Source organism: Hyla sarda, chromosome 4 (genome assembly GCF_029499605.1).
Source record: "Hyla sarda isolate aHylSar1 chromosome 4, aHylSar1.hap1, whole genome shotgun sequence".
Lineage (NCBI taxonomy): Eukaryota > Metazoa > Chordata > Amphibia > Anura > Hylidae > Hyla > Hyla sarda.
In genome coordinates this window covers 66,230,779-66,257,381 of record NC_079192.1, presented here as the reverse complement: position 1 = coordinate 66,257,381, position 26,603 = coordinate 66,230,779, and the positions used below count along the sequence as shown (strand labels likewise).

The following is a 26,603-nucleotide window of genomic DNA, read 5'->3' as shown; positions in this document are numbered from 1 at the left end:
TCAGGAATCCCAGGCCCCATTCATTTCCCCTTATTCTTGGTTCCTATTGGCACATCGTCTCACCAGGAACGGCCCCACTCAGCGAGTCACTGGCCATGGTGGTGTCCTGCTTCACACAGAGATTGGCTGATCCTTTTTTTTAGGGGAGCAGGGGGGGGGGGGATATAGTAAAGAGAGACAAGTAGATTAGGAGCTCCAAAAGTTGGAATCTCGACTTAAGTGACCAAGTTCTTGAAATGCGTGTTGCATGAGGTATGTTGAGATTTCAGACAAGGCAGAACCACAAATTGTCTAATCTGGATGTTGCACAACCTGAACTAAAGGCCAATTGAAAGAAGGCAGGAGATGGGAAAATCATGGGAGTATAAAGCAATGAATCATGAGTGGTGTAATCTTCCTCTTATTTCTAGGAGGGGTTAAGTGGTTTAGATCAAGTGGTAATTCCTCGAAAGACATTAATACAGTGAAAAGTATTTATCAACAACTTGTTTTATCAGATTCCATCAAGCTAGGTGTCAGTCAGCCATGAATGATGATATTTGGAAAGCTCTATAACTGCAGGTTGTTGAAGTGACTACAATCTAATGTATTGGTTGTAAAGAAGAGGCATTAGAGTACATAAGGCTATGTTCACACTATTCAAGTGTCCTACACTGGGGATATACATCAACATGCTCCCAAAGGGGTTTGCTTGTATTCAGTATGATTTTTTTTTTCAAATACAGTGATCCCTCAACATACGATGGTAATTCATTCCAAATGAACCATCATTAGTTGAAACCATCGTATGTTGAGGGATCCGTGCAATGATAAGTATAGGAAGCTATACTCACTTTTCCCCGCCGCTCCAGACCGTCACCGCTGCCCTGAATGTGGTCTCCCCATCGCTGTCGCCGCGTCCCCGGGTGTCCCCGCCGCTCCGGATCATCACTGCTGCCTGGGATCATCGCTCACGTCACTGCACACGCCGCTCCTATTGGATGACGGGACGGCGTGCGCGGCGACATGATGACGACGAAGGAGAGCGACGGCAATGCAGGGTATCCTGAAGAGGACGGTCCGGAGCGCCGGGGACAGGTGAGTAGTCATCACCGCAGCACACAGGGCACCTTAAACGACTATCTGGCATCAGCTGAAGCAGTCTGCTCTTCCGGATAGCCGTTTTTGCGATGGCCCTGACATACAAAAGCATGGTATGTTGATGCTGCCTTCAACATGCGATGGCCTCTGAGAGGCTATGATCGTATGTTGAAATTATCATATGTCGGGGCCATCGTAGGTCGGGGGATCACTGTACTATAAATACTGTATGTTAAAGTCAACATAGCGTTACACTATTTACTCAGTTTAATAATACTGTATACCTCAAAATAATAGTCATAAAATTACAAAATAATACCAGTATACAAAAAACAAATATCACCATGCTGTTACTGAAGAAATTCCAATATACAAAACCAGTATTACCAATAATACAAGGGGCAAATAAACCCCCCAAACTATGGTATCCCCTCCCCACCCCCCTAAACTATTGTATCCCCCCCTCAAAAAAAATTTATATTTTGGGGAAAACAATCTTGAAATTTTTGGGGGTTTAGTTTTTATGTTATGCACTTTACAGTAACACTGACATGTTTTTTTTGGACTTTAGTATTGTTTTGCATTTACACCATTCACTGTATGGGATCAATAATGGTACAAATAATTCAACATATGGTGATACCAAATATGTTTATTGTCATCTTTTTTTTAAGGGGGGGGGCAGGGGGCTGTCACTCACTGCCTAGAAAGCGAGCGAAGCTCCTGCACATACTTCATAAAACTGCACAGGTGTGACTTAAATGTACAGCGTTACATTTACGTCAGATGTCACCTCGGGGTTAATGTCCAAATGATCAAAACTACTGGACAAGGATCTCACGGGAGGTGAACGTGGTAAAATGTAGAAATGCCGACTAAAGACTTCACTACACTTACTTTTGTGGAAAACTCTTACACAACCCTCGGAGAGGCATATCCAGGAGAAGTCTCCTTGACTTGTCAGACAGGTTGGAACTGGTCTGACCAGAGGCCACAAGAGAAACCAGTGAAACAAAAGCAAGGTCCTTGTTCAGCTCTCTACTTGCTAAACTTCTTAATGAAGTGCAAAATGCTGAAATATTCTTGCAGCAGGACTTGGGCTAAGTTCAGAAACTATTTACTTGCAGACAGGAATAGTGACTGATATGTGGCCTATACGTAGGAGGTATGCCTGACATTAGCAGTGCCTAGGCTCACTAGAAAGTTTGGTCTCCTCATGAACTGACAGAATTAAGGAGAATGGCATTTGCTCCTGGCCATAACCAGGAAGTAACTTGAAAAAGGATCAGCCTCTTCTCCTAGGCTAGGGGAGTGGAGTTGCAGCTAAAACAGGTGGAAAAGCTGTGCTGGGCCACCACACAAGTGTCTTGGTCAAAGTTAGTGATGTAATTGGCTTTGTTGTTGTTGCTTTTTTGTGTTCAGTTTTTTTTTACAGTTTGCTGTTATTTGTGTTCATATTTGGCTTCTTATTAAGAAGGGCATTGCAGGTGAAGAAATAAACTTGGCACTCCACGGACAGTGGGTGATGCATTTAGCGGGTGGTGCATGAAAGAAAATCTATATCCGGCATCTCAGGGGTGCACTTACATGGATAAAAAGGTAACATTACGGCATTCATAGAAGAAAAAGAGTAATGCACTCACCTAGGTATGATACAATAACAGTGCTCTTTATTTCATAGTCCTGTGTACAGTAACGGGGAGGGGAAGAAAAGGAAGATCAGGAGATTGTGGGTCTGACAGTCCCATTTTGTGGGTGATCCACTTGGTCACGCCCCTCATTTAGAAGGGCCATGTATTTTCTTCATCTAAACTACTTGCTAATCTAGGGGGGATTTATGCTATCTCTTTATCCAGTTCCAACTCTTAAAAGGGTGCTCCGGAGGAAAAATGCTTTCAAATCAACTGGTGCCAGAAGGTTATACAGATTTGTAAATTAATAGAAAAAAGTTGCCCGGACCTTCTAAGTGAGTAAATAATAGTATGGATATTAAATGAGAAATATTAAATGAATGATTGTCTGGATCGTGCTTCAATGATAATAGTATAAACAATTTAATAAAATAGGATAAATAGACTGTAGTTAGTTACTTCTCACAGGGCCCATGTGAGAAGAACATATACAATAAAAACAACCTTTAGGTAATAATGTACATGAAAATGTAAAATGACAATAATACCAAAAATTAGAATAATGTTAATGGCATAATAATATCACTGGCATATAGTGAGTGCAGCTGGTATTTAACCGCTGATATCTAGGCACCCACTGCGCAATATGTTCAACAATTTATGACAGTTTCAAATGAGTGTTACCGGTCCTTTAGGTAGCAGCCTGGGTAAAAGGCGCTGTTTTCACAGTGTGTAGATGGTGCCGGCACACTGCGTCCTCTGTGCAACGTTCCAGATGGTGTTGGTAGAGTCCAGTAAGGTCCTGGCGAGAGCGGAGGCGATTGGCGCTGGCAGGCGCCGGTGATCGCAGATCGCCGGGAGGACGTTGGCGCTGGCAGGCGCTAGAGATGGTAAGTCCTCACCGCTGGTTAGATGGAATCAGGGCCATACACTGGATACGAGGAGCTCACCTCGTGTTGTCGGCGTGTGACGTCAGCTGCTGCTGGAGCCGAGTTCGTTGCACTGGAGGTAGTTGGCAATAGTGGACCGGACTGATGTCGGACTGGATGTCCTGATGGTCTTAGTGGTTTGAAAGCGATAAACCAGCCTTGGTGGATATGCACAATATATAAAATTGATATGCCAGTGATCATGCCCAAGTGGACTAGACGCGTTTCAGGGTTATTTAATGTAACCCTTTCCTCAGTAGTCAAGAGGAAAGGGTTACATTAAATAACCCTGAAACGCATCTAGTCCACTTGGGCATGATCACTGGCATATCAATTTTATATATTGTGCATATCCACCAAGGCTGGTTTATCGCTTTCAAACCACTAAGACCATCAGGACATCCAGTCCGACATCAGTCCGGTCCACTATTGCCAACTACCTCCAGTGCAACGAACTCGGCTCCAGCAGCAGCTGACGTCACACGCCGACAACACGAGGTGAGCTCCTCGTATCCAGTGTATGGCCCTGATTCCATCTAACCAGCGGTGAGGACTTACCATCTCTAGCGCCTGCCAGCGCCAACGTCCTCCCGGCGATCTGCGATCACCGGCGCCTGCCAGCGCCAATCGCCTCCGCTCTCGCCAGGACCTTACTGGACTCTACCAACACCATCTGGAACGTTGCACAGAGGACGCAGTGTGCCGGCACCATCTACACACTGTGAAAACAGCGCCTTTTACCCAGGCTGCTACCTAAAGGACCGGTAACACTCATTTGAAACTGTCATAAATTGTTGAACATATTGCGCAGTGGGTGCCTAGATATCAGCGGTTAAATACCAGCTGCACTCACTATATGCCAGTGATATTATTATGCCATTAACATTATTCTAATTTTTGGTATTATTGTCATTTTACATTTTCATGTACATTATTACCTAAAGGTTGTTTTTATTGTATATGTTCTTCTCACATGGGCCCTGTGAGAAGTAACTAACTACACTATCCTATTTTATTAAATTGTTTATACTATTATCATTGAAGCACGATCCAGACAATCATTCATTTAATATTTCTCATTTAATATCCATACTATTATTTACTCACTTAGAAGGTCTGGGCAACTTTTTTCTATTGGCTTGTCTTTTTGTGCAATTAGGGTATAGTTGCATGCCCTAGCTTGACCTCAGTGTGTACTATTATTGTGAGCTACACATACACCCCTTTTTTCCTTTTAGATTTGTAAATTACTTCTATTTAAAAATCTTAACCCTTCCAGTACTTATCAGTTGCTGTATGCTCCACAGAAAGTTGTGTAGTTCTTTCTAGTCTGACCACAGTGCTCTCTGCTGACACCTCTGTCCATGTCAGGAACTGTCCAGAGCAAGAGCAAATCCCCAAAGCGAACCTCTTTTAATATTTTAATCTTGATTCTATAACCTTGGAAACACACACAGTAGCTGTGCATATGAGCTGTGTACACAAAATAGAAGTAGAAATTCAACTGCATAAAAGTTTCATTTCTATATTCATTTTAGATACTTTGAAGGGGTTAAAAAAAACACTTTCTCTTTACTATGTCTTGTCTGGTCTACTGGCAGAAAAGTAGCTGATTTGTGCAATATATACAGTACAGCCCAAAAGTTTGGACACACCTTCTCATTCAGAGTTTTCTTTATTTTCATGACTATGAAAATTGTAGATTCACACTGAAGGCATCAAAACTATGAATTAACACATGTGGAATTATATACATAACAAAAAAGTGTGAAACAACTGAAAATATGTCATATTCTAGGTTCTTCAAAGTAGCCACCTTTTGCTTTGATTACTGCTTTGCACACTCTTGGCATTCTCTTGTTGAGATTCAAGAGGTAGTCACCTGAAATGGTTTTCACTTCACAGGTGTGCTGGTGTGGAGGAGGAGGTGTGATGGTGTGGGGGTGCTTTGCTGGTGACACTGTTGGGGATTTATTCAAAATTGAAGGCATACTGAACCAGCATGTCTACCACAGCATCTTGCAGCGGCATGCTATTCCATCCGGTTTGTGTTTAGTTGGACCATCATTTATTTTCCAACAGGACAATGACCCCAAACACCTCCAGGCTGTGTAAGGGCTATTTGACCAAGAAGGTGAGTGATGGGGTGCTGCGCCAGATGACCTGGCCTCCACAGTCACCGGACCTGAACCCAATCAAGATGGTTTAGGGTGAGCTGGACCGCAGAGGGAAGGCAAAAATGGCCAACAAGTGCTAAGCATCTCTGGGAAATCCTTCAAGACTGTTAGAAGACCATTTCAGGTTACTACCTCTTGAAGCTCATCAAGAGAATGCCAAGAGTGTGCAAAGCAGTAATCAAAGCAAAAGGTGGCTAGAGCCTAGAATATGACATATTTTCACACTTTTTTGTTATGTATATAATTCCACATTCAGTGTTAGTGTTAATTCATAGTTTTGATGCCTTCAGTGTGAATCTACAATTTTCATGTCATGAAAATAAAGAAAACTCTAATATGCAAATTTTGCTCCCTATTGTGTGACACAACATTCTTTCGACTGTGACCAAAGTTTGGATTTTAATTTTAGATTGTTAAAGAAATTTACAGGAACTTATAAAAAAAAAAAAAGACAAGTCAGCTGAACTATAAGAGGAACTTCATTTTTCCCTTATGGTAAGCAATTAAACCAATTAATATATTATCAAAAAGAATTCTCAAAATGTGTGGACTCATTCCGTGTTAGAACTTATAAAATTTCCTGCACAAGAATTTATGTATGTGTACACAATGTATAATGATGTTTAAAGGGGTACTCCGGCGCTTAGACATCTTATCCCCTATCCAAAGGATAGGGGATAAGATGTCTGATCGCGGGGGTCCTGCACGCCGCACCCCGTAAAAATCAGTCCCAGGAGCTTGTTCGCTCCGGGTCTGATTACTATCGATCACGGGGCCGGAGCATTGTGACGTCACGGCTCTGCCCCCTTGTGACATCACGCTCCGCCCCCTTAATGCAAGCCTATGGGAGACTTGCATTGAGGGGGCGGGGCCTGATGTCACAAGGGGGCGGAGTCGTGACATCACGACCTTCCTTTCCTGTGGTTGGGAGCCAAAACCTCCAGCGCTGCCGGAAGCAGATACAGGTGGGTGCTGCATGCTATATTGCGGGGTTCCCCAATGGCAGGACCCCAGCGGCGGGACCCCCGCGATCAGACATCTTATCCCCTACCCCTTTAAGCCAATGATATGAAATGCTCACTATATTGAATTGTACTCTGCCTTCATCCTATAGCACAAAATTCACATGAAAATATTTATTGCGGTGCATGTGCAAAAATACTCCTGGAGAAGTATACACTAAATGCAGGTGGTAACATTTGTTTAGTAACAGCATGGTGATATTTGCTTTTTGTATACTGGTATTATTTTGTAATTGTATTGCTATTATTTATACAGTACTATATAAAAAAAAATATTTACTTTAACTTTAGAATAATTTAACTTGTCCCTGTCATTCCAAAAAAAATAAATCTTCTGAATGGTCGGGGTCTTACCACCGATCAGCAGAAAAAAAAAAACAAGTGGAAACTTAGCCTAACAGAACTGCAAGAGATATGACAGATACATATTCTTTTCACACTAAACACAATTCTTAAAGGGGTTATCAAGGAATAGAAAAACAAAGCTACTTTCTTTCAAAAACTGCTCCCTGTCTGTCTCCAGGTTGGGTGTGGTTCTGCAGCTCAGTTCTATTAAAGTGATTGGAGCCAAGTTATAAAACCACACCCAACCTGGAGATGTGGAGCTGTTTTTGTAAGAAATTAGCTGTGTTTTTCTATTCCTGGATAACCCCTTTTAACCCCTTGTGCTACACCAAACACTATACAATTTGGAGTTTTAAAGTCCATAGGGATAAATTATTGTATTTAATATGAAAAGAATGTCCCTGGTTATTCTACTGTTTTCTGTTCTGACCCGGCTAGACAACCATGCTACATGCTGCCAGGGCCTCTGTGATAGTTTGCAGCCTGCTGTCAATAGTGCATCTATTCTCCATCTCAGTGCTCCCAGCTAGTAAGCCAAGGCCGTCCAATGCCAGGGAAGGCCCCAGTAAAGTCACAGGGGTAGCCTTAGGCCAGGTTCACACAATAGAATTTGCTGTAATTCAGGATCACACCCACACCTATCATTACATCAATTAGCCACAGACAACCTATAGAATTATTTCAGACTTTTCCTTGTTTCTAAGCTATTTTATCATATCTATATCCTGGATTACATGTACATTCAGCAGGTAAATTTCAGTTCGTGTAAAGATTTACATATCTGTGTAAGTCATTGTTGGTTACACTAAACATAAAGCAGGAAGGAATATCAGTGAATCACAGGCATCTAAAAATACAGTATCTGGAGGTTGAGTATCATAGGCATCTTGTGTCACTAAAAAAATTGTTGTATGGAAAGACTTCTTTGTAGATGTTTGGTGTTCACCATTTCCTTTATATGACTCATTGTGCAACCTACTATAGTAGACGAAAATAGCTAAAATATCATGAAAAACCTGCCATCAAGGCTGCCATCAGAAATGCTGGGGCCCCTTACACAGCTCAAGGCTAAGGCCCCCCAGTCCACCCCCAGGGCCCACTCGCTAACTTACCCATCGTCTATGAAAACTAAAAAACATTTTAAAACACAGGACAGAGCCTTTTAGTTAATTAAGGAAGGAAGGAGGATTATTATCACAATACATATTACCATCATACTGTTACTGACCAAATCCTGTATACTGAGATCAATTTTACCAATAATACCAATATACAGGGAGGAGTATTATTACTATACATATTACCATCATACTGTTACTGACCAAATCCTGTATACTGAGACCAATTTTTATGTAACACTCACGTTTCAAAAGACAGGAACCCCGGTGGATGTGGATCCGCTGGACCTGTGTGGCAGATGACTCGGACCGTACCAGGGAGCGGAGTCTAAGGTGCCGCTGGTTTTCACCAGAGCCCGCCGCAAAGCGGGATGGACTTGCTGCGGCAGGCAGCACCCAGGTCGCTACCCCTGGCATGGTTCGACCACACAGGTGGCTGAGGAGATGCAAAGGCACAGGATGGATAAGGCAGCTCGTAGACTGGATAGCAGAAGGCCAGGGCAGACAGCATGGTTGCGTAGTCAGGACGTAGCAGAAGGTCAATAGGCAGGCGGCAGAGAAGCAAGCGAAGGATCAGATACAGGGCAAGGCAGAAACAGGAATGCTTTGTCTCAGGCTCAAGGCAACAAAGATCCGGCAGGGGAGTGAGGAGTGTGGAGGAATATATAAATGAGCCACAGGTGAATCACACTAATGAGCGCACTGGCCCTTTAAATCTTAGAGCTGCGGTGTGCGCGCGCCCTAGGGGACGGGGACACACACGCCAGAGCGGTGAGGCAAAGGCTGGTGCAGGAGAAGCACCAGGTGAGTGACGGACTGGGGCTCGCATGCAGGAGCAACCCGCAATGCGAGTCCCAGCCCCGCCGGCAGCAGCAGGTAACGGGCCCATGTGCTCATGGCCAGCGTGTGCGGCCAGGGCGCATTACATAACAGTACCACCCCCCTTTGGTCTCGCCTTCTGTTTTTGACTCAGAAAACTTCTGAGAAGGTCACGGTCCAGGATATTCTTCTCAGGCTCGACCCAAAAATTTTTTTTACCTCTCACAGTTTTTGTAGCAAGAATCTCTTTAACCTTGAAGATGTCAAAAGAGCCGGAGACAGGTGCGGGGACAAGATTCTTCTGAGAAAACCGGTTTATGACAAAAGGCTTGAGGAGAGAGACGTGGAAGGAATTAGGAATATGTAACGTAGCAGGTAGACAGAGTTTGTAGGAGACTGGATTGATTTTTTGTAGAATCTGAAAGGGACCAAGGTAGCGAGGACCGAGCTTGTAAGAGGGGATCTTGAAGCGGATGTATTTCATGTCACCAGGAGAGAAGGACGGAGGAGGTCTTCTACTTTTATCCACATGTGCCTTCATGCGTGAAGAAGCCTGGGATAAAGACTGTCGGGTCTGTTGCCAGATAGTAGAGAAGTCACGGACCAGCTCATCAACAGCAGGCACATCGGAGACTGGGAGAGGAAGAGGAGGACGGGGATGGAGTCCATAGACAACGAAAATGGGAGATGACCTTGTGGACTCGGAATCCTTATGATTATATGAGAATTCTGCCCAGGGAAGAAGGTTGACCCAATCGTCTTGGCGAGCTGAAACAAAATGGCGAAGAAAAATCTCTAGGATTTGATTAACCCTCTCCACTTGACCGTTGGACTGAGGGTGGTAGGCCGAGGAGAAGTCCAGATTGATGTCCAGACAGTTACAAAGGGCTCGCCAGAACTTAAAACCGCACACCTCGGTCCAAAACGATATGCTGAGGAAGACCACTGTTAGGATTTGGCAGGCTGGATGTGGATCCTCTGCATCAGCGAGGGATTGGCGTGGACCGTGTTGGTGGACCGGTTCTAGGTTGCTACTGGTATTCACCAGAGCCCGCCGCAAAGCGGGATGGACTTGCTGCGGCGGTAGCAACCAGGTTGTATCCTCCGGCAACGGCTCAACCTCGCTGACTGCTGAGAAGGCGTGGGACAGAAGGACTAGACAGAGGCAAGGTCAGATGTAGCAGAAGGTCGGGGCAGGCGGCAAGGTTCGTAGTCAATGGAGATAGCAAGAGGTCAGGAACACAGTTATGGAAAACACAATAAACGCTTTCTCAAGGCACAATGGCAACAAGATCCGGCAAAGCAGTGAAGGGGAAGTGAGGTTATATGAGCAGGGAGCAGGTGGAGGCTAATTAGACTGATTGGGCCAGGCACCAATCATTGGTGCACTGGCCCTTTAAATCTTAGAGAGCTGGCGCGCGCGAGCCCTAAGGAGCGGAGCCGCGCGCGCCAGGACGTGACAGCCGGGGACCTGGACAGGTGAGTGACTTGGGATGCGATTCGCGAGCGGGCGCGTCCCGCTATGCGAATCGCATCCCCGCCGGCAGTAACAGAGCAGCGCTCCCGGTCAGCGGGTCTGACCGGGGCGCTGCAGAGAGAGGAACGCCGCGAGCGCTCCGGGGAGGAGCAGGGACCCGGAGCGCTCGGTGTAACAACCATGTAAACGAAAGACAAGAAGTACTTCGCCAGCTGTAGGGCAGAAGGAAGACCTGGTAGAGGAATGAAATGAGACATCTTGGAAAACCTATCTACAATGACCCAGTGTTATTATGAGATGGTGGCAAATCGTTGATGAAATCCATGGCGATATGGGAACAGGGAGTCTCTGGAATTGGTAAAGGCTGTAAGAGTCCTGCAGGTCTCTGTCGAGGAGTTTTGTCGCGGGCACAAGTTTCACAGGAACTAACAAAATTAGAAACATCATGTTCAAGATGGGGCCACCAGTAATGCCGGGAGATAAGAAGTAGAGTCTTGCGTATTCCAGGATGTCCTGCTGTCAAGGAAGAATGACCCCATTTCAGGACCTTGCATCCCAATCTGGCGGACACAAAGGATTTTCCAAACCAATGACGTCAGAGGACATGGAGAGAGCATCAGCTCTGATGTTCTTGTCTAATGGACGGAAATGAATGAAGAAGTTGAACCTAGAAAAGAATAGTGACCACCTTGCCTGGCAGGGGTTCAAACACTGAGCAAACTGAAGGTATAGAAGATTTTTATGGTCGGAGTAGATGCTGACCGGATGAGAAGAACCTTCCAATAAATGTCGCCATTCCTCCAAAGCTAGCTTGATAGCGTGGAGTTCACGATCTCCAATGGAGTAATTCTTCTCAGCAGGAGAGAAGGTCTTGGAGAAGAACCCACAAGTTACAGTCTTGCCCTTGGCGTTTTTCTGAGTAATAACGGCACCTGCTCCAATAGATGAGGCATCAACCTCCAAAGCAAAGGGCCTCTCCGGATCAGGTCTTGTAAGCACGGGAGCAGAAGCAAATGCAGACTTTAAAACGGGAGAAGGCCTCTTCAGCCTCTTGATGCCAAGACTTAGGATTAGATGCCTTCTTAGTGAGAGCCACAATTGGAGCAACCAAGGATGAAAAATGTGGGATAAATTGACGATAATAGTTTGCGAACCCCAGAAAGCATTAAATGGCACGTAGACCCGAAGGACAAGGCTAATCCAATACTGTAGACATTTTATCTGGATCCATCTGTAGGCCCTGGTGATAGACAATGTAGCCAAGAAACGGAAAGCTAGATTTCTCAAACAGGCATTTCTCCAGTTTGGCATAGAGATGATTCTTCCGTAGTCGCTGAAGAACCAGACGAACATGAATATAATGCTCCTCTAAGTTGGAAGAGAAGATCAGGATGTCATCTAGTTAGTGACAACACAGGTGTAGAGAAGATCACGGAAGATATCATTGACAAACTCTTGAAAAATGTCTGGAGCATTACAGAGACCAAATGGCATTACTAGGTACTCAAAATGTCCGTCACGAGTATTGGAGGCCGTTTTCCACTCATCTCCCTTGCAGATAAGAATGAGGTTATACGCTCCACGTAAGTCCAATTTGGAGAGGACCTTGGCACCACGTAGATGGTCAAAAAGTTCTGAGATAAGAGGTAGAGGGTAACGGTTCTTGACCGTGATTTTGTTAAGTCCCCTGTAGTCGATGCATGGACGGAGTGAGCCATCCTTCTTTCCTACAAAGAAGAAACCTACTCCAGCAGGAGAAGAGGACTTATGAATAAATCCCTTTTGGAGATTCTCCTGGATATACTCAGCCATGGCTTTGGTCTCAGGAACCGATAGAGGGTATATCCTCACACAAGGAGGAGTGGCACCAGACTGAAGATCAATAGGGCAATTGTAAGGACGATGTGGAGGCAGAGACTCAGCCTGTTTCTTGCAGAAAATGTCAGAGAAATCTTGGTAAGGTGGTGGCAGGCCAGGTAAAGGAGGAAGGAGAGAAACAACTTTATGCAGACCTGGTTGGAGACAAAGATTTTGACAGGATTGACCCCAGTGAATTATTTCTCCAATCCAGTTGCGGGGAATGACGTTGCAGCCAAGGAAGGCCAAGAAGAATCTCTGAAGCACAGTGTGGCAGAACATAGAATTCAATCTTTTCTTTATGCAATACACCCACTTGCATGACAAGAGATTCAGTACAGAAGTGAACAATACAGTCCATTAACAGAGTCCATTAACAGAGGAGATGAACAAGGGCTTGGCAAGGTGAGGGACAGGAAGATGATACTTGTGGACCAAAGAAGCATCAATAAAGTCACCTGCTGATCCAGAATCCAAAAATGCTGTAGCTCTGAAGGAAAACTTGGCAGAAGCGAAGACTTGTACAGAAATAGTTAAGCGAGGAGAGGTGGTATTCACACTTAAGGACGCCTCTCCTACGTGCCCTAGGTACAAGCGTTTTCCCGGATACTGTGGACGAATAGAACAGTCTTTGAGGAAGTCTTCGGGGCTAGCACAATACAAGCACAAATTCTCACTGTGTCGTCGTGATCTCTCCTGTTGCGTAAGACGGGAATGATCCACTTGCATAGCCTCTTCGGCATGAGGCGTAGGAAACTGTAGAGGTGGACGTTAAAACACGGGTACCAGGTGAGGGTATCTCCATGTTCGGGCAGGTGCCATCTCTATGCGCAATTCTTCCGGCCTCTCAGCAAAACGCACATCAATACGTGTGGCCAGGTGGATAAGTTCAGTCAGAGAAGAAGGAAGATCACGTGCAGCAAGGGCATCTTTAATCCTGCTAGACAGTCCTTTTTTGAATGTGGCACACAAGGCCTCATCATTCCAGGCCAGGGTGCGGAATTGAACCGCGTAGTCACCAACGGAAGAATTCCCTTGACATAGGTTCAGCAAAGCTGACTCGGCACGTGCGGGTTCCTCAAAGACACAGAGAAATTCTGCCAGAAAAGCAGTTAAGTTGGAAGCTACTGGATCACCGCGGTCCCAAAGGGGCGTAGCCCAGGCCAGGGCTTTGCCGGACAGTAGGCTAATGACAAAGGCCACCTTCACACGTTCCATCGGAAACAGTTCAGACATGAGCTCCAAGTGCTTTTCAGCACTGTGTAATGAAGCGTTTGCATGACTTGGAATCCCAATCATACTTGGGAGGTAAAGTCAGGCGTAGCTTGGAGCCAGAAGAAACTGCAGGAGCTGGTTGTGGGAGTGGGCCAGGTTGCGGTACCTGCTGCTGTTGCAAGGTCAAACGCTGTCGCATCATAGCTGAAAGTTGAGAAAGTTGCTGCGCCTGTTGGGACAACTGCTGTGACTGACGTACCACAACGGAGGAGTACCTCAGCGGGATCCATGGCCGGATTTTACTGTAACACTCAAGTTTCTGAAGACAAGAACCCCGGTGGATGTGGATCCACTGGACCTGTGTGGCAGATGACTTGGACCGTGCCAGCGTACCAGAGAGCGGAGTCTAAGGTGCCACTGGTTTTCAACAGAGCCCGCCGCAAAGCGGGATGGACTTGCTGAGGCAGGCGGCACCCATGTCACTACCCTTGGCACAGCTCGACCACACAGGTGGCTGAGGAGATGCGAGATACTGGAGGGATAAGGCAGTTCATAGTCTGTATAGCAGAAGGTCAGGATAGTTGCGTAGTCAGGACGTAGCAGGAGGTCAATAGGCAGGTGGCAGAGAAGCAAGGTCGGGTAACAAAGCGAAGGATCAGACACACGGCAAGGCAGAAACAGAAATGCTTTCTCTCAGGCTCAAGGCAACAAAGACATGGCAGGGGAGTGAGGAAGGTGGAGGAATATATAAATGAGCCACAGGTGAATCACACTAATGAGCGCACTGGCCCTTTAAATCTTAAAGCTCCGGCATGCGCGCCCTAGGGGACGGGGACACACGCGCCGGAGCAGTGAGGGAGAGGCTGGTGCAGGAGAAGCATCAGATGAGTGACGGACTGGGGCTCGCATGCGGGCGTGTCCCGCGATGCAAGTCCCAGCCCCGCCGGGAGCAGCAGGTAACAGGACCATGCGCTCACGGCCAGCGTGTTCGGCCGGAGCGCATAACCTAACATTTTACCAATAATACTGATATACAGGGAGGAATATTATCACCATACATATTACCATCATACTGTTACTGACCAAATCCTGTATACTGAGACCAATTTTACCAATAATACCAGTATACAAGGGGGGAATATTATCACCATATATATTTTACCATCACACTGTTACTGACTAAATCCTGTATACTGGGAACAATATTACCAATAATACCAGTATACATGGAGGAATATTATCACCATACATATTACCATCATACTGTTACTGACCAAATCCTGTATACTGTGACCAATTTCACCAATAATACCAGTATACCTGGAGCAGGGGTGTTCCTAGAGCATTTGGCACCCGGGCGGACCCTTTGTTTGGCACCCCCCACCCGGGGTGGACCCTGTGTTTGCCCCATCCCCCCAACCCAAGAAAGTAAGAAACCACGCACAAACTTTTTAAAGTGTTTTCAATAATATTTATTGCACAAATTTGTAAACTCTATATCAACTTGAAAAAACTAGAACTATGAAAAATTAATTAACTTAGAAATAAATTAAACTTAAATAATTGATTACTGAACAGCTAATACGCTTTCTAGAAACAAAAAAACACAGATCCAAATGACCATCTTGGTGTCTACTCAGCCGAGATAATTTGAAAGGATTTAAATCCTGCACCCCCCTTAATTACACCCCTCCCCCTTAATTACACCCCCTCCCTCCCCCCCTTAATTACACCCCCCTCCCTCCCCCCCTTAATTACATCCCTCCCTCCACCCCCTTAATTACACCACCTCCCTCCCCTCCTTAATTACACCGCCTCCCCCCCTTAATTACACCCCCTCCCTTCACACAGTATTATTTACTCACATTTTGATGATGCCTCCATCCAACCGCTGTTGATGGATCTTTCCGCTCCTTCAAAAGATCCATGAAGGCGGCATCGGCGTCGTGATGTCACATTGCGCGCCGCCTCAACACTCCTCCCCCTGCTGCTCTGACTCCACAGATGCAGGCACTGGGCGGAAAATCAGCGGTCTGGGTATAGCAGTGGATGGGGGGGGGGGGGGGCGACTCAGTTATGGCACCCCTCTTGTGAGTGGCACCCGGGGCGGGCTGCCCCTGCCCCTTGGTACGCCACTGACCTGGAGGAATATTATCACCATACATATCACTATCATACTGCTACCAACCAAATCCTGTATACTGAGACCAATTTCACCAATAATACCAGTATACATGAGGGAATATTATCACCATACACATCGCTATCATACTGCTACTAACCAAATCCTGTATACTGAGACCAATTTTGCCAATAATACCAGTAAACATTGGTCTGGGTCTGACCAATGTCTATGATGACGGAAATGTCTGCATGGTCAAAGCAGATTTTTCCTTTGGCTGTCAGGCATGCTGGGAGTTGTAGGTTTGCAACAGCTGGAGACACACTGTTTAGAAAACACTGGCCTATGGGATCATCTCTGTCCTCTAGCAATCTGTCATTCGCATTCATGCTACTTACAGTTTTATTTAACTACATTTCTACTGTTTCTAATATGTCAACCTCTATAAGGTATACAGTACACTGTTCACATTAACCATTTAAAATGCTTTTAAAAATGTCCCATTTAGCTTGTGTATTTTTACATGAAAATATATCGGAACTGTGTTGGAACACTGCAGAACATTTCATAATACAATGAATAAGCTTTAGTTACATCAGACAGTAACACCTCTTTTAATACCGAGCCATCCATTAAAGCATTAAACATTTTTGGAGAGTGATGTTATACATTGAAGTGCGTACCGCCCACTTCAGGACAAATAAATCGGCTGAGAGACACAAAGACTCAGAGACTGAGAGACACAAAGACACAGGAGTCCAGGGAGCGAGAAGCGAGAAGGAGCAGGTAAGTTGCTGGGATGGGCGTCTGTGATACATACTTCTGGTTTCAGTCAACAATAAAGTCAGAACCCTGAGGGTACATTCACACGTGCATATTTTCTGCTGTAGATCTCCTGTAGCAGATTTTTGCTACACATTGAAGTCATTAGGGTCTGCGGCGGATTTTCAACAGCGGAGATTCCGCTGGCGAAAATCTGCTGTGGGTAGTGCACAGAGACTCTGTCCCTTTTCAAACTCGCAGCGGGAGATCCACTGTGAGTTTGAAAAGAAATCAGCTTGTGTGAACGAGCCCTAAGGGTTCGGTCCCATGTGCCGTATTTTGCTGGTATTTGCTGCTGCGTATTTTCCTACCCATTGAAGTCAATGGCAAGCAAAATACCTAACTGATTTTGCTACCCATTGACTTTAATGGGTAGGGAAACACGCAGCATCAAAATACAGCATGTGTGACCCTACCCTGAGGATATGTTCACATGCGCTGATTTTATAGCGGGTTTTCCGCTGTGTATTTGAAAGTGGGCGGGCTATTCTCGGCTGTCCGCAGCAGATTTTCCACAGCGTAAATTCCGCCGTGGAAAAACTTCTGCTGGCAGCGGAGAAGAGCTCGCCCACTTTCAAATACGCAGCAGAAAACTAAAAAATCTGCTTTCGTGTGAACATACCCTAAGGGTTTATTTACCACGTACAGTATTTTGCGCATATTTGATGTACAGGATTTAAAGCTGCAGATTTGATGCTGAAATCTGTGCACCAAAATGCGCAGGATACTAAACGTGTGAATAGACCCTAAATGTGAGCTTCATGAGAAACCGTGATTGAAATCTGAACGTGTGCTGGTTCATGCTTTGTTTACATAATGTATATTTGCTTGTTTTTTGGCTACTACTAAGAAATTCTGTTGAACTCAATAGTAAAACCACAGTTAGGGCACACAAATTATTTTAGGGACATAAATTATTAGACTTTTTATTTTTTTACTGGTTATGGACAAAAAATAGCTTTTTGTATTTGCAAAAGAATACTGTTTTTCATCGACAATTTTTTCCCAGCTATTTTTTTTCATTAACATGACTGAAAATATCAGCTATAAGCACTATGGGGGAGCTTTATCAAAACCTGTGCAGAAGAAAAGTGCTAAAGTTACCCATAGCAACCAATCAGATTATTTCTTTATTTTTAAAGAGGCCTGTGAAAAAATGAAGGAAGCGATCTGATTGGTTGCCACGGGCAACTGCACCATTCTTCCTCTATGCTGGGTTTGATTGAAGGACTATTCTGAAGTTTCCTCCTATGAGCCCTGATCTGAATCCTAATGAACATCTATAGAAGGAGTTGAAACCTGCCGTCTGGAGCAGACACCTTCACACCTGAGACATCTGGGGCAGGATCTTATGAGGAGTGGGCCAAGATATCTGCAGTCTGGAGAAGACACCATCACACCTGAGACATCTGGAGCAGTATCTTATGTGGAGTGGGCCAAGATATCTGCAGTCTGGAGAAGACACCATCACACCTGAGACATCTGGAGCAGTATCTTATGTGGAGTGAGCCAAGATACCTGCAGTCTGGAGAAGACACCTTCACACCTGAGACAGCTGGAGAAGGATCTTATGAGGAGTGGGCCAAGATACCTGCAGTCTGGAGAAGACACCTTCACACCTGAGACATCTGGGGCAGGATCTTATGAGGAGTGGGCCAAGATACCTGCAGTCTGGAGAAGACACCATCACACCTGAGACATCTGGAGCAGGATCTTATGAGGAGTGGGCCAAGATACCTGCAGTCTAGAGAAGACACCTTCACACCTGAGACAGCTGGAGAAGGATCTTATGAGGAGTGGGCCAAGATACCTGCCGTCTGGAGAAGACACCTTCACACCTGAGACAGCTGGAGCAGGATCTTATGAATAGAGGGCCAAGATACCTGCCGTCTGGAGAAGACACCTGAGACAGCTGGAGCAGGATCTTATGTGGAGTGGGCCAAGATACCTGCTGTCTGGAGAAGACACCTTCACACCTGAGACATCTGGAGCAGGATCTTATGAGGAGTGGGCCAAGATACCTGCAGTCTGGAGAAGACACCTTCACACCTGAGACAGCTGGAGAAGGATCTTATGAGGAGTGGGCCAAGATACCTGCCGTTTGGAGAAGACACCTTCACACCTGAGACAGCTGGAGCAGGATCTTATGAGGAGTGGGCCAAGATACCTGCAGTCTGGAGAAGACACCTTCACACCTGAGACATCTGGAGCAGGATCTTATGAGGAGTGGGCCAAGATACCTGCAGTCTGGAGAAGACACCTTCACACCTGAGACAGCTGGAGAAGGATCTTATGAGGAGTGGGCTAAGATACCTGCCGTCTGGAGAAGACACCTTCACACCTGAGACAGCTGGAGCAGTGTATTATGAGGAGTGGGTATAGATACCTGCAGTCTGGAGAAAACACCTTCACAACTGAGACAGCTGGAGCAGGATCTTATGAGGAGTGGGTATAGATACCTGCAGTCTGGAGAAGACACCTTCACACCTGAGACAGCTGGAAGAGGATCTTATGAGGAGTGGGACAAGATACATGCAGTCTGGAGAAGACAACTTCACACCTGAGACAGCTGGAGCAGGATCTTATGGGGAGTGGGCCAAGATACCTGCAGTCTGGAGAAGACACCTTCACATCATAGACAGCTGGAGGAGGATCTTATGAGGAGTGGGTATAGATACCTGCAGTCTGGAGAAAACACCTTCACAACTGAGACAGCTGGAACGGTATCTGATGAGGAGTGGGCCAAGATACCTGCAGTCTGGAGAAGACACCTTCACACCTGAGACATCTGGAGCAGTATCTTATGGGGAGTGAGCCAAAATACCTGCAGTCTGGAGAAGACACCTTCACACCTGAGACAGCTGGAGGAGGATATTATGAGAAGTGGGCTAAGATACCTGCAGTCTGGAGAAGACACCTTCACACCTGAGACAGCTGGAGCAGGATCTTATGAGGAGTTGGCCAAGATACCTGCATTCTGGACATGACACCTTCACACCTAAGACATCTGGAGCAGGATCTTATGAGGAGTGGGCCAAGATACTTGCAACCTATAGAAGATACCTTCACATCTGAGAAAGCTGGAGCCGTATCTTATGAGGAGTGGCCAAGATACTTGCAGTTTGGAGAAGACTCCTTCACACCTAAGACAGCTGGAGCAGTATCTTATGTGGAGTGGGCCAAGATACCTGCAGTCTGGAGAAGACTCCTTCACACCTAAGACAACTGGAGCAGGATCTTATGAGGAGTGGGCCAAGATACCTGCAGTCTGGAGAAGACACCTTCACATCTGAGACATCTCAAGCAGGATCTTATGAGGAGTGGGCCAAGATACCTGCAGTCTGGAGAAGACACCTTCACACCTGAGACACCTGGAGCAGTATCTTATGAAGAGTGGGCCAAGATACCTGCAGTCTGGAGAAGACACCATCACACCTGAGACAGCTGGAGCAGGATCTTATGAGGAGTGGGCCAAGATACCTGCAGTCTGGAGAAGACACCATCACACCTGAGACAGCTGGAGCAGGATCTTATGAGGAGTGGGCCAAGATACCTGCAGTCTGGAGAAGACACCATCACACCTGAGACAGCTGGAGCAGGATCTTATGGGGAGTGGGCCAAGATACCTGCAGTCTGGAGAAGACACCATCACACCTGAGACAGCTGGAGCAGGATCTTATGAGGAGTGGGCCAAGATACCTGCAGTCTGGAGAAGACACCATCACAACGGAGACAGCTGGAGGAGGATATTATGAGGAGTGGGCCAAGATACCTGCAGTCTGGAGAAGACACCTTCACACCTGAGACAGTTGGAGCAGGATCTTATGAGGAGTTGGCCAAGATACCTGCATTCTGGAGATGACACCTTCACACCTAAGACATCTGGAGCAGGATCTTATGAGGAGTGGGCCAAGAAACTTGCAACCTGTAGAAGATACCTTCACATCTGAGAAAGCTGGAGCCGTATCTTATGAGGAGTGGGTATAGATACCTGCAGTCTGGAGAAGACTCCTTCACACCTAAGACAGCTGGAGCAGTATCTTATGTGGAGTGGGCCAAGATACCTGCAGTCTGGAGAAGACTCCTTCACACCTAAGACAGCTGGAGCAGGATCTTATGAGGAGTGGGCCAAGATACCTGCAGTCTGGAGAAGACACCATCACACCTGAGACAGCTGGAGCAGGATCTTATGAGGAGTGGGCCAAGATACCTGCAGTCTGGAGAAAACACCTTCACACCTGAGACAGCTGGAGCAGGATCTTATGAGGAGTGGGCCAAGATACCTGCAGTCTGGAGAAGACACCTTCACACCTGAGACAGCTGGAGCAGGATCTTATGAGGAGTGGGCCAAGATACCTGCAGTCTGGAGAAGACACCATCACACCTGAGACAGCTGGAGCAGGATCTTATGAGGAGTGGGCCAAGATACCTGCAGTCTGGAGAAGACACCTTCACACCTGAGACAGCTGGAGCAGTATCTTATGAGGAGTGGGCCAAGATACCTGCAGTCTGGAGAAAACACCTTCACACCTGAGACAGCTGGAGCAGGATCTTATGAGGAGTGGGCCAAGATACCTGCAGTCTGGAGAAGACACCTTCACACCTGAGACAGCTGGAGCAGGATCTTATGAGGAGCGGCCAAGATACCTGAAAACAAGTGCAGAAGACTCATTGAGAGTTACAGAAATTTCCTGGTTGCAGTGACTGCCTCAAAAGGTTGTGCAACCAAATATTAAGTTCAGGGAACCATAATATTTGTCAGGGCAGTTTGCTCAACCACAATTCGTAAGCAATGTCTGATTTATTTTCAGTACATTTTTTATTCATTATTACTTGTGAGTATCAAGTTATTTCAGGGGGTCTTGTGGGTATTTCTGTGTTTAATGGAAGGGTACCAACAATTTTTGTCCACGTCTGTATGCACGTCACTGCCATACACAAACACAAGTGAATCTTAGGGTGGGCAATTAATTCAAGGACCATAAAAGACCATCACTTGTCAACATTATATAACATTTTCTTTTTTTTGTGTATTTCAGATGAGGAAGAATCTAGACATGTCACCAGTGATGAACCATTACTCCTTTCGATCTTTCATTCCTGTAAAGCAAATCATTTACCCAATACCTCCGTACATGAGCATTAGAAGGGATGGGATTGAAGTGTTCAAGCTGCCAGTGTCAAGGCGCAGATTGATGGATATGATCAAAAAATTTGATCCAAATGGTAAGAAATTATATAATTACTGGAAATAATTGGCTTCAATGAACCTATTCCTGTATATTAGAAGTTAGAATATTGTGGTAGCCTGGGGTTGTAGGGTATATGGGATGCAGCTGTGCGGTAATTAAAGGGTGCTTGTTTATCCCTTATCACTCTTGACGCCAGGGTGAGGGCTCCTCTGTATATCGCCACCCGTCCCAAGAACGATAGGGAGGTATAATAAATGATTGCCCACAATAGGAGGTTTTCAGAAAACTGTCGGAACCTTTACTGCAGCTTTTATGCAACATTTAACAGGAAACAGTCTTTGTACAAGAGTCTATTTGGAGTTTGACAGTTGGTTGGGACTAGAGATGAGCGAATTTACAGTAAATTCGATTCGTCACGAACTTCTCGGCTCGGCAGTTGATGACTTTTCCTGCATAAATTAGTTCAGCTTTCAGGTGCTCCCGTGGGCTGGAACAGGTGGATACAGTCCTAGGAGACTCTTTCCTAGGACTGTATCCACCTTTTCCAGCCCACCGGAGCACCTGAAAGCTGAATTAATTTATGCAGGATAAGTCATCAACTGCCGAGCCGAGAAGTTCGTGACAAATCAAATTTACTGTAAATTCGCTCATCTCTAGTTGGGACCTCGTGAGTTCTGAGCTTAGAAAAGGAATAAGTGCTGTTCCGCTGGATTTAGGGGATTGAGTTTAGGTTCAGCAGTCACACTAGCTTTAGCAATGATTGATATCGTAACTCACGATTAGATTCAGGCTGAGGCTGGCAATCTTCAGGCCTAAGCTTGTCTTTGTAGGTAACATGGAACTCCTCTCTCTCTGATTGTCTGGCAGCCAAGAGAGCGATCATAGGTTGCAGCTCCCTTATATGGGCAGGGGCTGGCCTTGAGCTCACTGGTCCATACCATCTGTCATTCACTTTTACAAGGAATTATGGTCTAACCATGTGACCACACACAAGACCTCCAAAGGTCCTTCAACATACTTTACTAGAATGTGACCTAAGGTCCTGCGACACTATATAGCCAATTAAACCTATAATTATTTATACATATAAACATCACAGATTTGCATAAGAAAGAGGCAACTAGGGGCTATCATATCAGGAGGATCCTACTGGAACAAAGTAACTCTGACTTTGGGGACCACCACACAAGGTACGGTATGCAATACGGTACCGGACACCACAATATCAATGATAGCAAAAGCATATAGGAGAATTGTATTCTAGGCAATTTTATATTATACGGCTCCAGCTCCCCTAGTGAGAACCTGTTAGATGACTTGTGTCCTAGCACCATGAATAACACATCTAAATCTGTAACATCACTCTGCTGGGGTTCTGGACTACATTCCTCATTTCAGTTTCCCTCCTCATCTTATGATGTACACCTTCGTATCCAAGCCACGGCGTGGAGATTTCTGTTCCTTAATGTATTATTACTTTTAATATAAATAGGTGTTACGCCTAGCGCTCCGGGTCCCCGCTCCTCCCCGGAGCGCTCACGGCGTCCTTCTCCCTGCAGCTCCCCGGTCAGCGCTGACCGGGAGCGCTGCTCTGCCATGGCCGTTGGGGATGCGATTCGCACAGCGGGACGCGCCCGCTTGCGAGTCGCATCCCAGGTCACTTACCCGTTCCCGTCTCCTGCGGTCATGTGCTGGCGCGCGCGGCTCCGCTCTCTAGGGCGCGCGCGCGCCAGCTCCCTGAGACTTAAAGGGCCAGTGCACCAATGATTGGTGCCTGGCCCAATTAGCTTAATTGGTTCCCACCTGTTCCCTGCTTATATCTAGTCTCCTCCCTTGCACTCCCTTGCCGGATCTTGTTGCCTTAGTGCCAGTGAAAGCGTTCTTTGTGTGTTTATACCCTGTGTACCAGAACTATTGCTATCTCCCCTGACTACGAACCTTGCCGCCTGCCCCCGACCTTCTGCTACGTCCGACTTTGCTTCTGCCTACTCCCTTGTACCTCGCCTATCTTCAGCAGCCAGAGAGGTGCCGTTGCTAGTGGATACGACCTGGTCACTACCGCCGCAGCAAGACCATCCCGCTTTGCGGCGGGCTCTGGTGAAAACCAGTAGTGTCTTAGAACCGGTCCACTAGCACGGTCCTCGCCATCCCTCTCTGGCACAGAGGATCCACCTCCTGCCAGCCGGCATCGTGACAGTAGATCCGGCCATGGATCCCGCTGAAGTTCCTCTGCCTGTTGTCGCCGACCTCCCCACACTGGTCGCCCAGCAAGCCCGACAGATTGCCCAACAAGATCACCAGCTGTCGTACTTGACCACCATGACTCAGCAACTCCAGTCGCAGCTACAGCAGATTCAGTCTCAGCTACAGCAGCAGCAACCATCTCCTCCGCCAGCTCCTGCACCTCTTCCGCAGCGAGTGGCCACTCCTAGCCTCCGCCTGTCTTTGCCGGACAAATTTAATGGGGACTCTAAGTTTTGCCGTGGCTTCCTTTCCCAATGTTCCCTGCATCTGGAGATGATGTCGGATCAGTTTCCTACTGAAAGGTCTAAGGTGGCTTTCGTAGTCAGCCTTCTGTCTGGAAAAGCCCTGTCATGGGCCACACCGCTCTGGGACCGCGATGACCCTGTCACTGCCTCTGTACACTCCTTCTTCTCGGAAATTCGAAGTGTCTTTGAGGAACCTGCCCGAGCCTCTTCTGCTGAGACTGCCCTGCTGAACCTGGTCCAGGGTAATTCCTCCGTTGGCGAGTACGCCATACAATTCCGTACTCTTGCTTCTGAACTATCCTGGAATAATGAGGCTCTCTGCGCGACCTTTAAAAAAGGCCTATCCAGCAACATTAAGGATGTTCTGGCCGCACGAGAGACTCCTGCTAACCTGCATGAACTCATTCATCTAGCCACTCGCATTGACATGCGTTTTTCTGAGAGGCATCAAGAGCTCCGCCAGGAAAAGGACTTAGATCTCTGGACACCTCTCCCACAGTCTCCACTGCAATCTGCGCCTAGGCCTCCCGCCGAGGAGGCCATGCAAGTGGATCGGTCTCGCCTGACCCTGGAAGAGAGGAATCGCCGTAAGGAAGAGAATCTTTGTTTGTACTGTGCCAGTACTGAACATTTTCTGGTGGATTGCCCAATCCGTCCTCCACGTCTGGGAAACGCACGCTCGCACTCAGCTCTCGTGGGTGTGGCGTCTCTTGATGCCAAGTCGGCTTCTCCACGTCTCACGGTACCTGTTCGGATTTCCACTTCAGCCAGCTCTCCCCTCTCAGCCGTGGCCTGCCTGGACTCTGGAGCTTCTGGGAATTTTATTCGGGACTCCTTTGTGAATAAATTCCGGATTCCGGTGACCCGTCTTGTCAAGCCACTCCACATTTCCGCGGTCAACGGAGCCAGGGTGGACTGTACCATACGTTTCCGCACGGAGCCCCTTCTTATGAGCATCGGATCTCACCACGAGAGGATTGAACTTTTGGTCCTCCCCAATTGCACCTCGGAAATTCTCCTTGGACTTCCCTGGCTTCAACTTCATTCCCCAACCCTGGATTGGTCCACTGGGGAGATCAAGAGTTGGGGGTCCTCTTGTTCCAAGAACTGTCTAAAACCGGTTCCCAGTAACCCTTGCCGTAACTCTGTGGTTCCTCCTGTATCTGGTCCCCCTAAGGTCATTAAGGACTCTGCCTGCCACAGGAAATGCCCCTCCCCCCCTCCCAGTTCCATCAGGCAAGCTTCTGTGTCCCCTCATGGCCCTCGTCCTGGTGTCACACTGCCCCGTGCCAGGTCCCGCCCTCTGCCCTCTCTCCCCATTCCTACTCCTGCGGTTCTGCCTGCCGTTGAGGAATCCCTCCATCCTTTCCCGGTGTCCTCATCCCAGGGGAGGCAGTTACCCGATAAAGAGAAGGGGAGACCTAAGGGGGGGGGTACTGTTACGCCTAGCGCTCCGGGTCCCCGCTCCTCCCCGGAGCGCTCACGGCGTCCTTCTCCCTGCAGCTCCCCGGTCAGCGCTGACCGGGAGCGCTGCTCTGCCATGGCCGTTGGGGATGCGATTCGCACAGCGGGACGCGCCCGCTTGCGAGTCGCATCCCAGGTCACTTACCCGTTCCCGTCTCCTGCGGTCATGTGCTGGCGCGCGCGGCTCCGCTCTCTAGGGCGCGCGCGCGCCAGCTCCCTGAGACTTAAAGGGCCAGTGCACCAATGATTGGTGCCTGGCCCAATTAGCTTAATTGGTTCCCACCTGTTCCCTGCTTATATCTAGTCTCCTCCCTTGCACTCCCTTGCCGGATCTTGTTGCCTTAGTGCCAGTGAAAGCGTTCTTTGTGTGTTTATACCCTGTGTACCAGAACTATTGCTATCTCCCCTGACTACGAACCTTGCCGCCTGCCCCCGACCTTCTGCTACGTCCGACTTTGCTTCTGCCTACTCCCTTGTACCTCGCCTATCTTCAGCAGCCAGAGAGGTGCCGTTGCTAGTGGATACGACCTGGTCACTACCGCCGCAGCAAGACCATCCCGCTTTGCGGCGGGCTCTGGTGAAAACCAGTAGTGTCTTAGAACCGGTCCACTAGCACGGTCCTCGCCATCCCTCTCTGGCACAGAGGATCCACCTCCTGCCAGCCGGCATCGTGACAATAGGTCTAACATTCCACTATCCTAATATATATTTTGGGTACGGTCCCATGTATTTAAAGGGGTATTCTGGCTTTATACATCTTATTCCCTATCCAAATCCCCGCCTCCAAATCTCACTGAGCACACAAGGCTACAGCGGGGGAAGTCTTATGTGTATGCTCATTGAA

At 47.1% G+C, this 26,603-nt stretch overlaps 1 protein-coding gene across 2 annotated transcripts in view; it reads left to right on the top strand.

Annotated features, from left to right (window-relative positions):
• LOC130368054 (uncharacterized) overlaps window positions 1-26,603 on the top strand; it is a 161,183-nt gene that overhangs the window by 15,160 nt on the left and 119,420 nt on the right. For both annotated transcript variants that reach the window (XR_008892280.1, XM_056571279.1), the window contains exon 2: window positions 21,654-21,840. Coding sequence is in view for 1 of the 2 variants with exons in the window: in XM_056571279.1 (XP_056427254.1) it covers window positions 21,654-21,840 (187 nt within the window). In the remaining variant the exon portion in view is untranslated. The remainder of the gene's footprint in view (window positions 1-21,653; window positions 21,841-26,603) is intronic.